General features: G+C 34.3%; 1 protein-coding gene across 1 annotated transcript in view; it reads left to right on the forward strand.

Moving 5' to 3' along the window:
- Window positions 1–15,010, forward strand: part of LOC144634230 (uncharacterized) — a 30,613-nt gene extending 15,603 nt beyond the window's left edge. The window contains exons 5-18 of the mRNA XM_078493130.1: window positions 5,070–5,156; window positions 5,649–5,735; window positions 6,127–6,213; window positions 6,589–6,696; window positions 6,987–7,091; window positions 7,431–7,550; window positions 8,071–8,175; window positions 8,819–8,938; window positions 9,455–9,529; window positions 10,137–10,241; window positions 10,407–10,493; window positions 10,759–10,845; window positions 12,212–12,514; window positions 14,475–15,010. Coding sequence (XP_078349256.1) covers window positions 5,070–5,156; window positions 5,649–5,735; window positions 6,127–6,213; window positions 6,589–6,696; window positions 6,987–7,091; window positions 7,431–7,550; window positions 8,071–8,175; window positions 8,819–8,938; window positions 9,455–9,529; window positions 10,137–10,241; window positions 10,407–10,493; window positions 10,759–10,845; window positions 12,212–12,514; window positions 14,475–14,657 — 1,659 coding nt within the window. The 3' untranslated portion in view covers window positions 14,658–15,010. The remainder of the gene's footprint in view (window positions 1–5,069; window positions 5,157–5,648; window positions 5,736–6,126; window positions 6,214–6,588; window positions 6,697–6,986; window positions 7,092–7,430; window positions 7,551–8,070; window positions 8,176–8,818; window positions 8,939–9,454; window positions 9,530–10,136; window positions 10,242–10,406; window positions 10,494–10,758; window positions 10,846–12,211; window positions 12,515–14,474) is intronic.
- Window positions 15,011–15,669: the final 659 nt, after the last annotated feature.

The raw sequence follows: 15,669 nt of genomic DNA on the forward strand, positions 1-15,669 counted from the left end.
AAAATTTACACAACCGAAAAAGACCGATTAGAAGCTATTACTAGATCAAAAACGAAATACATGCTTAATAAACCTTGGTATTGTGATATTTGTGAATATCACACTTGCCTTGCAGGAAAATGGAGTCATATGAGAACTAAAAAACACATTAAAAATGCTGTGATTAAAGGTATTCAAGAAGATGATCGGTTTAATATTATACCTGATGAATAACATATAAAGAAAAATTATATAATTATATATTGTATAGCACAGTATATATAAATTGCTGTTTTTTGTTACCTTTGGTGACCAAAAATATATTATTTCTGGTTATCTTTAAACGAACCAAAAATCTCAAAAATAATTTTTACTATAAAAGGACTTAAAGGTTTGGTGATTCTATATAGTACACAAAAAATGACACAAAAAAATATCTCAACCAATATTAATATGGACGAATCTGATCTCAACAATCTATCTAAAACCGACCTTATAAAACTCATTTTATCACTAAAAGCCGAACCAAAAGCACACGAGCACAAAAAGGTCGAGCCGAAAGCACACGAGCCCCAGAAGCCGAATCAAAGCCCCACCCCCTCGCGTAAAATACCAAAAAAGAAGACATACCAATCTCATTCAAATACTCCTAAACCAAGAACAAAAACACATAATACTCTTAAACAACTATCAAAAAGTTACCTGAGGGATGCAAAGGCCCTAGGCTATACATGGATAGATCTTGTAAAAAACTCAACAAGGAAAAAAGTAATCAATAAAATTCAAAAATATAAGACCGATAAGACCTTAAACAGGACACTTAATGAATTTAATTTCGATGACAGTATTTTTGATTCAACATCCAATGACCAACCTCTATTCAAAATAACGGAAATCGGAAATACAGCGAATAAAAAATTCAATGCTTATACCAATGAATTCAAAATAAATGTACGAAAAAATTTCATAAACAATAAAAATGATGTTTTCAGTGTATTTGAAAAAATGGTTGAAATGACAATAAAGAAAAGACAGTTAAAAGGAAATGACAGATTCAGATTGGTAATTTTAAATGATGAATTAGATCACCCTATCTCAACAAAAATGATAAATGTATCAGATTTCAAGTTAAATCAACTTTCAGATGTAATCAATACGTTGGAGTATAAAGAAATAAATTTAGAAAATTGCATAATAATTATTCAATCTGTTAAAATACCTGCAGGAAAAGGACGTTTATATCTATCAAAACAAACAGTGAGTAGAAAGCAATGTATTATTACCATAAAAAATACTGATACAATATGCCTAGCAAGGTCCGTTGTAACGGGTTTTGCTAATCTGCATCCGGAGAATTACACCACAACTCAGTTGAAAGATGGATTCAATAAATCACGACGGCTACAGGAAGTTAAAGCCAAAGAACTTCATTATAATGCAAATGTTGAAATTAACGAGTATGGCAATACTTTAGAAGATGTAAATACCTTTGCATCGTATTTAGATATTGAGATTAACATCATCGATTCTGAGCAGTTTAATGAAATCATATATACAGCTAATAATGGTAGAATTGACAAAATTTATTTATACAAAACACGGAATCATTTTGATGTCATAAAATCAATGACAGCTTTTCTAAATGTAGCATATTACTGTCATAGTTGCAAAAAAGCTTATACAAGACGTGATAAACACAAATGCCCCCAAAAATGCCTTTCTTGCTTTAAATATTTCCCAAATGGAGATAAATGTGACGGTAAAGACATTACATGTAAGCAATGCAATCGTGTATTTCATGGTGACAGCTGTTTCAAAAACCACACACGTAATCGATCGATAAAAGATGGTGATGAGGCCGTATGTAACAGTGTTGCTAAATGCTTAAAATGCAATCAAATCATACTAAAACCATATATAAAAATACATAAATGTGGTTTCAAAATGTGTAATAATTGCAATAAATATTGTGAGAACAAACATGAATGTTTCATGAAAAAAATAAAATGCAAGGGAGGAAATTGTATCAAAAATAACAAAACCCCTTGCAGATTAAATAAAAACATACCTCGAAAAGATTATTGTTACCCATGCAAAACGTATAATGAAAAATATTTATTTTTTGATTTCGAATGTACACAAAACACTGGCACACATGAAGTTAATTTAGCTATCTGTCATGATTACAACGGAAATGAGACAATCTTCAATGATATTAATAGTTTTTGTAATGGTATTCTTAATGAAAAATATAAAGGATACACACTTCTGGCTCACAATTCCAAAGGGTACGATTCTCATTTTATTCTTAAATGGTGTATTGATAATGGTTTTAAACCTTACTGTATTTACAATGGTGCAAAAATTATGATGATGGAAATTCCACAATTAAGAATCAAAATAATCGACAGCTTAAATTTTATTCAGCAACCCTTATCATCGTTTCCAAAAACGTTTGGCTTAGACGAGCTGAAAAAGGGCTATTTCCCACATTTTTTCAACAAAATTTGTAATCAAAACTATATAGGAGAGATGCCTTCCAAAAATCATTATGGATTTAACCAAATGAAATCACATGATAGGCAAAAATTTTTACAATGGTATGATGATCGTGTTAATGAAAATTATGTTTTCGATTTTAAAAATGAATTAATCGATTACTGTCGATCAGACGTCGATATATTAAGGCGTTGCATGTTGAAATTCAGGAAAGATTTCATGAATCAAGAAAATATCGATCCACTAAAATACATTACAATAGCCGGTGTTTGTATGGCGATTTATAGAGGGAATTATATGCCAAAAAATACCATAGCTGTGGTTGATAATGTTGTTCAAACAGAAAACCATAGTGCAGTCAGTATTGCATGGCTTGATTACATAAGTAAGAAAAATAAAATTAAAATTCAACATGCCTTGGAAGGGGGTGAAAAAGTTATCAATTGTCTCAATAACAAATTAAAAGTAGATGGTTTTTGTGAGTCCACAAATAGTGTTTATGAATTTCAAGGTTGCTTCTGGCATGGATGCCAAGATTGTTACAAGCCTGATGTAATCAATAATAAGAATCAATGTGATATGGGTACTTTATATAATAAAACACAAGTTAAAAATAACAAAATAACAACTGCTGGTTACAATCTTATTGAAATGTGGGAATGTAAATTAAAAAATGATAAATGTTTCCAAAAATATTATAAAAATGATTGGAATAGAGAAGTGGTTGGCCCACTAAACCCGCGAGATGCTTTCTTTGGCGGTCGGACTAATGCTACCAAATTATTGTATAAATTCAAAGAAGGCGAATGTGGTAAATATGTTGATTTTTGTTCCCTGTATCCAACAGTTCAGTTTTACAAAAAATATCCCATTGGTCATCCTAAAAAAATAATATCACCAGATAAATATAACACGGAATGGTACGGTTTTATAAAATGTAAAATTTTGGCACCAAGAGAATTATACCATGCCGTTCTACCTAAGAAAATCAAATGTGAAAAGGCTGAAAAGCTAATGTTCCCTCTGTGTATATCATGTGCTAAATCAAAACAAAAAGACACATGCCAACATAGTGAAAATGAACGGTCTTTTATAGGAACGTGGACATCCGATGAACTCAATAAAGCCATTGAAAAAGGTTATAATATCATAAAAATATATGAGGTATGGCATTTTGAGGAGTCATCTGACGATTTATTCAAAGGATACATTAAAAAATTCATGAAACTAAAACTTGAATCATCAAGCTATAATTTTAAAAATGACAAAGAAGAATTTATTTTCAAAAATAAAGTTAAAAAAAATTTAAACATTAAATTAGGTAAATTACATGAAAATGCAGGTTTACGAGCCATTTCAAAGATGTGTTTAAACAGTCTTTGGGGCAAATTTGGCCAACGAAATAACATGAATCAGTGTAAATACGTAACTGATATAAATGAATTTTACCAAGTAGTTCTAGATGACACAATAGATAATTTAAACATGAATTTCATAAATGAAGAAATGGTGCAAATGAGCTACACTTACAAAGATCAGTTTGTTGATAACAGCTATAATACGAATATATACATTGCATGTTTCACGACCAGCAGTGCACGGTTAATGTTGTATGAAAAGCTAGACTATTTAAATAAACAGGTATTATATTTTGATACCGATAGTATTATATATATTGAGTCCAAAAATAGTAATGTAATCGAGACAGGTGACATGTTAGGTGATTTAACAGATGAATTAGACGGTGAATCTATAAATAATACATTTGTTTCAGGAGGACCCAAAAATTATAGCTTCATATATGGTAATAATAAACAGAAATGTGTTATTAAAGGTTTCAGACTAAATCACGAAAATTCACAAATACTAAATCACACAAATATGATTAAGATGGTTAAGGGCGATATCAAAGAACTTACATTAGTAAATGAAAATAAGATAACAAGGCAGAGTAAACAAATTGTTAACAAATATGAAGAAAAGGTATACAGCTTTGGATATGACAAACGCTCAATAAATCAAATATCAGAAACCTGTATAGAAACATATCCTTATGGATATTAATTTGACCTAGGGTTTGAGCAGAGCGAGCGATTTGATTTTTAAACGCACTAAGATCCAAGATTTTTAAAAAAGAGTATAAGAAGTTTTTTTTATTTTGATTAAAGGGTTGTTTTAGGGTTGGTTTTCAGATTTGAATCCATGGCTTGAATTTCAGTTTTGTTTCAGTTTTGATTTTCCATGGCTTGAATTTCAGTTTTGATTCCAATATTTGATTCCAATATTTGAATCCATTTTTGTCCCCATATTTGTTCCAGTCGGCGGGCAGTAGTGATGTACTACATCTCTAAGGCAAATTTGCCTCAGAGTGTAGTACATTACTACTTCTGTATATGGAAGAATTACCAACATCCCAATAAGTTTCTCTAAGTTTCTCTAAGTTGAGCTGAGCTGAGCTGATCTGAACTGAGTTAGTTGGGTTTTGTTGAGTTGAGTATGCCTTGTTGTTCTGGCTTAATCTTCTCTAAAGAAGAACCGACTATCAGAGCTCATTATAGAAGCTGTGACCGGAACTGTTTTCATTTTTGTAGCTGAACGTGACGGAAAGTCAACTCCAAATGAGTGATACTGATTTAGCTTCTTCACTGAAAGAAGCAAAATTCAATCTGACCACACAGGTTTGTTACTTAGCTTTATGTGAACTACTAATACTAAACATGCTAGCTGATCAAATACCTGTATATTCACCCTCCTCAACGCCACTATAACAATGCCAGAAATCGCCCCTTGGCAGTCTTCCGCATGGTGTCGGTTGCTGCCGTCGCCTAAAGTGATCACTTAAAGAAACATAAGACAAATGAGGACTTAAATTTCACCAAAATCAAACTTTCAATTCCAATATGGCGACCAAAAAAAGAAAAACAACTACTAGATTTTTGTATCGTTGCATGATCATCATAGGAACACGCGGCTCACTTGATAAAAAAAGGTCTAGTCGCGGCAGTTGTTGTTGTTGTTGTTGTTGCTACTGCTGTTACTATTAATAATGCGGTTGTTGTCGCGCAGTTGTCATTGTCAATATCCACTACGTTTCTATATATCTTTATTTAGTGGCAACAATTGTTTCACTCTAGCGTATTATATTTAATTGTTATTTGATTTCTCTTTAGATAAATGACACGATTTTACAGTTGCTTGACACTGAGCAGAAATTGCAAAACACGATCGAGAACACGAACCGAACGCTGAGTGTCAAGGTAAACACATCACCATTCATTCGTAAGGGGCATACTTTTGGCTTATTCGATGGATTTATAGATAGTATGCATAGGTATTTTACGAGTTTCAAAGATCGAGAAATTCGTTAAACCATCGAAAAAGGGGTTAATAATCTCCCTACATATTCTTCTTGTCGTTTAGCTCCAAAAATGGGACCCTGCAGTGTATTACGAAATACTCAGCTACTGTCAACATGGCATATTTTGCATGCTCTCCTGAAATTATATGTACAAATGCCTAATGGTGGACTCTGATAAAAGTTTCCATGCTGGAAACCAATTTGATCTCTGGCATTATCCTCCATTACTGCACTGTACTGAACTGTACTAAAAAAAAAGAACTTTGAATGCTGATACTGGTTATTTTCAGCTGACATCAACTAAAGCACAGCTTCAATTGATGGATAAAGAACTACTTCGTAAAGTTCAGAATGTGAACTCATCGCTCCAGGAAAAGGTAACGACTAAAGATATGGAATCCCACTAAATTTACTGCCATAGTTTTAAAAAACCGATAAATACTGTTATTTAACACATCACCTTAATTTGTTTGTAACTAAGTGACAGATTAATAATAAAGGCTATAACTACTTGTAGCGAGTCATGCAGTTTTCGGCGTCGACTTATTGTAACTATTTTTCTAGGCAACATGTAGGAATTTTTGGCAATACGAGGTCTTTATTACGTCAAAATATTAGACGTTCTCTGTAAAAGTAAAATCTGACGAAAGAACGTCTCTTCTTCCAAAAACTACATTGACTAACCCTGAATTGAAATTAATGTGTAATCCAACCTATTTCGTGTGCTTATTGAGTTATACTTTTGCGTATAGACAGACGCACTTCAAAATGACCTCAACACGACAAGGAGTCAGCTGATGTCCTCTGACGCTGCCATAAAACACTCCTTAGCAGTCCTCAACACAACTTTTACGTTAAAGGTCTGTTCGTTCGTTTGTTTGTTTGTTCGTTCGTTAGTTAGTCGATTACTGAGATAGTTACTTAATTAGTTGGATGAGTTAAAATTTAAAAAAAAACCTTTTGAACTGCCGCTGTTATATATAGTTTTCTGATCAAATCCTGAACATATTAAGCCAAAGGAAAGTTTACTCTATGAGTATCTCGATATTTTAGTTTATGAATCGACTTACACTGTAAATGAAGTGATTAAATCATTCCTCCTTTTTATTTAATAATAAAAAAATAATAAATAATGTGCAAACCATTTTAGGTACAGCAACTGGACTCGACCTTAGAAGTGGTATTTACTTTGGCCAACCAAACAGAAAGAAAGTTCGACAATTTTACAAATAGTACAGAGAATTCCTTTAAAATGGTAAGGCTCGTATTCATTAAAATTGTTTGATTCATGGACTCCCTTTCGTCGTTTGAAAAAAAATGTCATTCGAACTCACGACAGTTTGAACATTCAACCATGGTATATTACGACTATGAGCATGGAAAAAAGCAAACTGTCGCAATTGCATGGTTAATTAAAAGGAATCTCCCCTCATCCTAGCATTAAGGCTATAAACATATATATGGTTCCCATGGCATAACACGGAACACCACTGAAAAAGATGGTTTTATTTTGTAGAACAGTTCTCGGTTATTGGAATACAGGCATGTGTCCATTATTTACTTCTAGCTTAACACTTGTTGATTTGTTTTACAGACAGCGGCAACGCTAAGTGAATTAAGGTCAGATTTAAGTTCAACTAGAGGTGCGCTTCAAGCTGCTGATTCCGATTTGCAGGACTCTTTGACGGCTGTCAACACAACACTAGCAACAAGGGTATCATTATTCATTATTATACGGTACCTTTTGTAGCTGATTTAAGTTTTATTTGTATTGCTTGTTGTTTCGTCTATTTTTGTTCTGTTTGAGTTTATGTCTTTTGTTGTCTTTTGTTTTGTTTTTGTCAGTTACGTTGCTTTGTTTTTTTTTTTCCTCTGGTTTCTTTAATGGTATTAAAGCAAAAATAAATAGTATATTTTTAGTAGCATATTTTTTGTCTTTGGTTTTAGAACGAAAAACTATCCAACGAAAGGCAACAAGGCAAATAAAATTATAATATGAAAGCTAGACACAGATTAAGGTCCAACTTGCTCCCCCTTAGCCGCCTCTCATATAATAAATTTCACGCGATTGGCAATTTCCTCATAAGGAAAAAATATAAACGAGTGAGGTGTAAGGCTACAGTATTCTAAGAGAAGTTAAAAGAACGGAGCATGTAGAGAAATTTCGAAAGAAGCCCATATGGGAACGTTTGCGACTTTAATGTTTTTCACTTTCATTTTTTTAAACGTTTCAGATTGACAGTCTTGATTCCGAAGCAAACCAGTTATCATCAATGTTGGGAATAACTCGAAGCGACCTCGATAAAACCAACAAAAAACTGGTTAATAATACATTAGAGGTGGGTTTCTTATAAGCAAACAATCTTTGTTTGTTGTTGTTGTTGCTTTTACCTGTGTTTGTCAACTGTAATTTCGTTTTCAAATTCCTTTTCATTGAAGGGGGGGGGGGGGGGAGGGGGAGGTGGCAGTTACGTAAAATAGATTAAGATTAGGGAGGAGGGAGAAATCTAAAAAAAGGATTAGGGAGGAGTCAAAAAAAGATTAGGGAGGAGGGAGAAATCGAGGCGAAAAATGAAGGGGCAAGAGAAAATTGGCTCAATAATGAATAAAGGGACGGGTTATTGGCTTAAAAATGTAGGGAGGAGGGATAAATTAGCTAATTAAATAGGGAGGAGGAAGATTTACCCCCTCCCACCCCCCTCCCCATTTTATCATAAAAAAATGCCTCAAGAAGACTCTGTCAAACTTTTGAGTTTTTTTTCACTGCATTGCTATGTACGTTTATTATATTCCGTGGCTTCGCCATGCATTACTTGATGTTATTCGGTTCGCTATATTGTGTAACTTCAATTGTGGGGTGCTGTATGTGTCATCGGTTTAATTAATTACCGGTATAATGTGTGGGATCCTATACCATTATAAAAATACTATTCTGTTTTAGCTTTGTTTATTACACTCTGTATTTATCCCCATCATACATAGCTCCAAGACGATCTACTATCACTGAGAAGAAGTTTAAATTCCACCAATGAAAATCTTCAATCTTCATTTGGCACCTTACAAGACGTCACTGCGGAGCTTAACAAAACTTTTACAAACAAGGTAAGTCAAAGTCAATGAAATTAAATCAACGCTAAATGTGGCCTGAAAGAGAATGGTAAAATGCCTTTTTCCAAAAAATGTTCCGAACATTACGATTTTTTCAATCTAACTTTGCTCATTTCTGCAATTTTAAAAGCCATATTTGGACGTTGATTTTGAATCCATTTTACAAGCTGGAACAACATTAAGGGAAGGCTACAAGCACTGGGAGCTAAAATTGGTAACTGGTTGCACTTGACCAGTTATAAATTCAAAAATGTAGTCAGCCAACGTTCCCAGACATGGGAGGCATGGGTGCCCAAATCTGGTGATGTGTCATCTGTATGTGTAGCAAATTACTGTTTAAGATAATGTAAACGTTATATCACGTTAGAAAACGCTAACGAGCACCAAATTTCTCACGAAAAGGGACTACCGATAGGTTTTACATTGTCCAGTATTTTTACCTTTTTTTTTCTTTTTGCTAGTTCTATATGAAATATTATTTGTATATTTAAAATAACATTGCCTTTTTAGGTACTGGCCTTAGCACAGGATGATAAAAAGCTTCAAAGTGACCTTATAAAAGTCAACACGACTGCACTTCAGCAGGTATGGTACCAGCTAATGAATTAAAGTCAGAATTATAGTGTTGATCCCTGCCAAATGAAGAGCAGAGCCGCCTATTTATCAAAGCTATAGGCCGACGATGGGAAAAATCTTCATTGCTAAACACTTGCTTGGAATAAACTGGTTGTTGAACTACGTACGTAATTATTCCAGGATTCTGTTGATTATTCGTGAAAATAACATCTGCTTTGGTCACATTGATAAAAAAGGCTCCTTATAGTTTTTTGATTTAAAATGATGGATATTAAGCAATAAGCTAAGAACTCTTATCGACTGAGTTTTAGGGAGAGGCGAAGCATAAAATTAATTTTAAGACTCGTAATGGAAACTACCAACCGTCACTGAAACGTCTCGTCTAAGCATATTTGAGTGCTTGACTAATTGAGCATAGAGCCAATCACATCGCGACTTTGACAATGATAGTCATAGCTCGGATAGATTATCAATCAACAATGATACTACCCATGCTTTTAATGCATTTATTGTTTTATAGCCCAAAGTACCCAGCGGGCACATGTTCATTTTATGTGTAACTGCATTTATAAGAATCTGTCACTCATATCGAAGGCTATTTGTTTTTCTTCGTCAGATCGAACAAATCAGTTTATCTATAACTGAGGTACACACGTTGGCTAACAGAACAGAAGACAACTTCAACAGTTTTAACACCGAAACGGAAAATTCTCTTATATCGGTAAGAGTGGTCCTTGAGGAGCTTGTATGTGTTATTAATTGCTTATGTAATTATAAATTCTTATATCTTTGCTTTGCTTAACATATTGCATCAGTTTATTTCATACTGGGATTACTTTTGTCCCTGTTATAATTGACTGAAAACGAATTTTGGCTTTTGCGATAGGTTAACACTGGGCTTAACAGTTTAGAGCAAAAATTGAACTGGACGAAGGATGAACTATCCCTGGTGATTTCAAACACAAACATGGAGGTGAGAATATTTTTGTAGTTTCTGTGCAGATTTCTGGCAGCATCAGATTCAGTTAGTTGCTGTCATATACATAGGGAAAATAGCACTAAGGAATAATTTTCAGTGTATTCAATTAATATTCTACTTGTGCAAAATTGAGGTCGTTGACGGAAATGTCAAGCAATCCTTCCCTTATCCCAGATAGACTAAGAAGGCTATCCGTCTGTAAAGGGTTGAGGCACTGTTTCGGTAATTTAAATCACATTTCGCTGCGGTTCACTTACAGCTTAACAGCACAACGGAGAGACTCGGTCAAGAAGACGTTAGTATCAGAGCACTGTTAGATGATATCAACACAACATTATCCATTAAGGTACTAACAAATAAGGAATAAGTAAATTGTGTATAGGCGCTATTTAAACTCCTGGAGACTTTTGCCGTCGGCGACGTTTTTCAGTGTACTGTTAATGTTGCTTCCCTTTTATGTTGTTGTTGTTGTTGTTGTTGTTGTTGTTGTTGTTGTTACCCGTACAGTTTACATAATACGAAGAGTGCGGACCCAGAAAGCAATCTGGATAGTAGTTTCATTATTATACATGATGTTACTCATTATTTCAGTTCTTATTTTCAAACAGCTGGAAACAATTATGGACGGCCAATCACAAGAAGTGCAATATCTTACACAAAACTGGTCAAATTGATATAGAATTTTTGCTTCCTTTCGTTGTTCCTCCGGTTCCGAGTACTTTACTTAATAATAGAAAAATCCTACAAAGTGCGACCATTGCTCGTCTTGTTATGGATAAAATCGACCTCAGCGGGGAAAGGGGCATGAAGATGTTGCCACTTGCGCCAAATTGTGCTTGCGACAGCATAGTTTGCATTCAATTTCCTCACCTGAATTTTAGAATGAAGATAAGTGATACTTTTAGAAACCAAATTTTGCTTTCCATTGATTTTCAAGAATCGTCTCTGTCATGCACTTATTCTACTGTTAACATATATAAACGAATCAGTCAACATTAACTTGGCGATGAACACCTAATTGCAACAACTTTGCCATATTTAAAGAGAAAAATGAAAATAGAAGCCAACAGATATTAATTAGGTTAATTATTATAGCTGTTAACATTTCCAGAATTTTTTTAGGATTATCATCGTGTTGTAAGAAAAATAGATTTTCGTTTATCTCGAGGCAATTTAAAAACTTTTCTTTGGGCGAATTCCAAACGTATCGTTTTAATGCTAATAATAGGCCTTATGCATGATAACGTCATATGCTCAAAATTTACCACTAAGCCTCGTTTACGCGAATTATTCTCAACCCTCGGCCACCTTCGTGCCGTTTTCACGTAGATATCCTTTTCAACTTTGCTGCATTGAGAATTTGTTAATGATAAAATTTACAAGTGTGCACTTCGAAAGCGAGGCTTGGTGGTGAAACTAGCCAGTCTGGCGTAAGTTTGCATAAGGGCTATTCTTTCCTTTGTCCTTTCTCTTTTTTTTTTTTTTTTTCTATGCCTTTAACGTAATTTCAATTTGGTGTGTGCCATTGTAACAAATAGGGCCGGCAAGAAGCACGGCATGTGATAATATTCCTTAATTTTTCTCAGCTTCATTCAATCAGTCCTTTAGGACGAGTTTGCCGTATCCAGTTTACTCGTGGTTGACACAAAAATTTTCCTCAGCGAAAAGATTTAAAATACATTTGAGTTGAATTTTTTAAATTTCTCTTGCAGGTAGCGAACGTGAGTAAGCTCCAGGGCCCTATCGGTCCTTCTGGTTTCAATGGCTCTCAAGGACCGATAGGTCCAGCTGGACCTCGAGGAATCAATGGGACACAGGGCCTCCAGGGAGTCACAGGCCCCCAAGGGTTTAACGGCTCACAGGGCCCTACGGGTCCAACTGGAGCACAAGGACCCCAAGGAGCGGGAAACGTTTCTCAGTGTGAACACAAGGATAGTATGTCTACGGGCAGCCAAGATCCAGTTACAAACAACAGTCCAGCTGCTCCAATTACGGTCACTCTTGGTGAACCCAGTGTAAGTGTTTACTCAACGTTTTTAAAACAGACTCAAAACACTAACTCAAGAATGGAGTCAGACTATGGACTATTTTCTCTTGTACCTTCCATCTTCAAGTTACACGCACATTTACAGGATACAATAAAGAATTCTGTGATATCCTTTTAAAGGCATAGGTTGTTTTGAGTGCTTAGGCGTTTTTCTGCTGTGTTTTGTAACTTTTTAAACCCGGTTTTAAATCAGAGATAAACGCCGACTCACAACGGCAGTGTTACAGTATCAAGATATCGCTAATTGTTTTTCTAATTGCCCTCTAAAATTATTAATTACATTGTAATAAAGTTCTTTGCAGAGCTCAGGGCGAGTCGGATCAAAATCATATTTACACCAGCGAATATCGAATCAATAAAGATTGCTATATGGATAGTGAGCTCGTGGTCAGTTGAACGAGAAAATGCTGCGAGCGAGTGGAGTGCTGTGAATTCGTGTAACCCGTCCTTTTATCTGCTAATATGCCGTGTATTATTCTAATGAACTGTGCAAGAAAACAAAAATTAACGGACAAATCGTAAGTATGTGTGAAAATTTGCCTTTGAAAGTCAGTTTAAAATTCTAGCTTTTAACAACATGTAAAAACCGAAACAGATAACGGGGCTTACAATTTGTCACGCCTTGATTTGTTTTGCGATTTTAGGTAAATATTTTATATTCAAAATCACGTAAAGGAAAACAAAAACTAAGCCATAAAATTAAACTTGACTGTAAGACAAGTCTGGGCGCGCAATCCATTTTGGGGAGCTTTTAGCAAACTTCAACGGCAAACAATTTTTTGTTCGCAAACAAAAGGCATGCGCAGAAGGTTTAATGAGCAGTCAAGTAGCTGTGCACGTATGGCAAGCTTACTTGCTGTCTTCTGAAAAACAACGACGCGAAATGACTAAATTTGGCGTATTTTGAGCCAGACCGATGATTTTATCGATTTTTTGGTTTGGAACAAAACGTCAGCTTTATTTCGATTTAGGCTTATAGCAAAAGGAGTTAAAAGTGTTGAAAGTGTTCATAGAATGAGAAAAAAACATATTTATTTTCTGAATAACTATTAAACTGATTGCTTTGAGGTTTTCTGATCACTCGAGTATTTTATTGCTTTATTATACACAGACATAAGAAAACTATGCGGTCCATTAGCATATAATAAACGAGTTACACGAAAACACTAGTCTACTAGTGAATTCTTTATTTTTCACAACGAGTGAATGAATATTGTACAAGCGAGCTAACTATGAAGTAAATTGTGTAAAATATGTGTACTGAGATAATTAAACTTGAGTGAAAAAATTAACATGGCATCTTAACTGCAAAGAATTATTTAATTTTACTGTACATATTATTTGCAATCGATAGAGAGAATAGAAATGCGAATAAACTATACACTAACTGTAATTTAGGACTAAAGAAATATTTTTTTTTTACTTCATGACACGAAAATAAATACCTGACCATCTTTACGCAGCTAAATGAACGAAAGAATTAAAGTTGAACTTGTTATTTTTTCGAATCTCCGTAAAAAAAAATCGATATTAATTAGGTAATTGAAAGTCGAAGAATAACCTGAAGTAATGAAATGAATATATGAAATTCATATATTTGCACTGCGGATATACATTTTAAGCATATGAAGGATCATCGCAGTAATGTACTCAACTTAAGCAGTTGGAAAATTAAAGCAAGCCTGCTGACAAAATTCATAACTGGTTCATACGTATGCAATCGGGCACCTGTATTTGTTGTTTTCGTTTTTCTATTGTTATTTTGTAGTTTTTGGTATTCATTGAAAATTACATTAAAAAGAGCCCGAGGCGAATAATTGTAAAATATAATATTCGTTGTCATTTGTAGGCCGCTTAAATTCAGTTGTCCTATTCTGGTTTCAATTGACGGTTTTTACCATATCCATCTCTCATTTTTTTTATTACAGGGTAAAAGGATAGTTGGTGCAACGTGCTCAACGAACATCGCTCAACAGTATCTTCTTCGAACACAAGTCAACCCAGCCAATAATCAATTATTTTACTACTGTGACTGTTATGGGCATTTTGGCGGTGGTTCGATAAGTATAGAATGCACCATGCATTACTGGGAATGCCCGCTGACTACTTAAAACTCTAAGTACACTCTTTTCTCAAGATGTGTTATCCTACCAGCATATCAGAGAAGTTTGATTATCCTCTAACGCTATTGTAATAATTTAGATATTTCGCTTGTATTTTCTTTATTGAAAATATGAAGTATGTTCCGTTAACGATCTGAATTCTTTGTCCAAACACAGCTCTTTTCGCGGGTTGTTTATATTAAAGGTCAAGTAAACTGAAATTTTAAAATGCCATTTTAGCCAACCAAACACTAAAACTAACCATTATTTAGTAAAATTAAATTTAAAAAAATGCTTTCCGAGCCTCAGGAAAACGTTTCTTGAATGTCTGCACATTGAAATGGAAGGAATGGAACGGGTTTGTGACGTCAAAATTGGTGTTTTTGAAGACGACCGCATACCGATTCCGCAGACCCGGCACTGGTTGTCAAAGTTCGAGACAAAGAGAGCGATTACACAAATTAAACCTCGATTCTTGCATGCTAATGAGAATCGTTGAATGCTAATTAGAAAGAACAATAGAGATAACTGGTTTTGTTTTTCATACCAGCGTGCATACTACCTATGTCTCACCTGATTTGAAAAACGACAGCAAACAAAACTTGAACTTGCTTGAGTTATATTTTTTTATCTTTAGCTATTTTATAAAAAAAAAAAAAACGTGCGCGTCTCTGAGGGTATGTAGAGTTGATAATCTTCTCTAGGGGTCGAATCCCCCGAGTTAAGGAGTAATAAGAGTCTATGCATGGGGTAAAGGGTGACCTCTATGGGAGCACTTCATCCCGAAACCCATCTTTATTAAACATCATTAAAGCTCAATACTTCAAACTGAAATTAGCACTGTAATGAGGGAAAATAACCTCACATTTATTATTTATAAAACCTCTGCAAACCTGCTACTATGGAATGAGACAAGTAGATTTATGTTCCTCGAAATACAAGAAGCTCTGGTAAATGTATTAGAATACAAAGGTATTGCAGTGAGAACTAAGGTTTAAACAGTAACTCCAAATAATGACTT

This window comes from Oculina patagonica, chromosome 13 (assembly GCF_052425735.1).
Source record: "Oculina patagonica isolate OP01 chromosome 13, crgOcupat, whole genome shotgun sequence".
Classification (NCBI taxonomy): Eukaryota; Metazoa; Cnidaria; class Anthozoa; order Scleractinia; family Oculinidae; genus Oculina; species Oculina patagonica.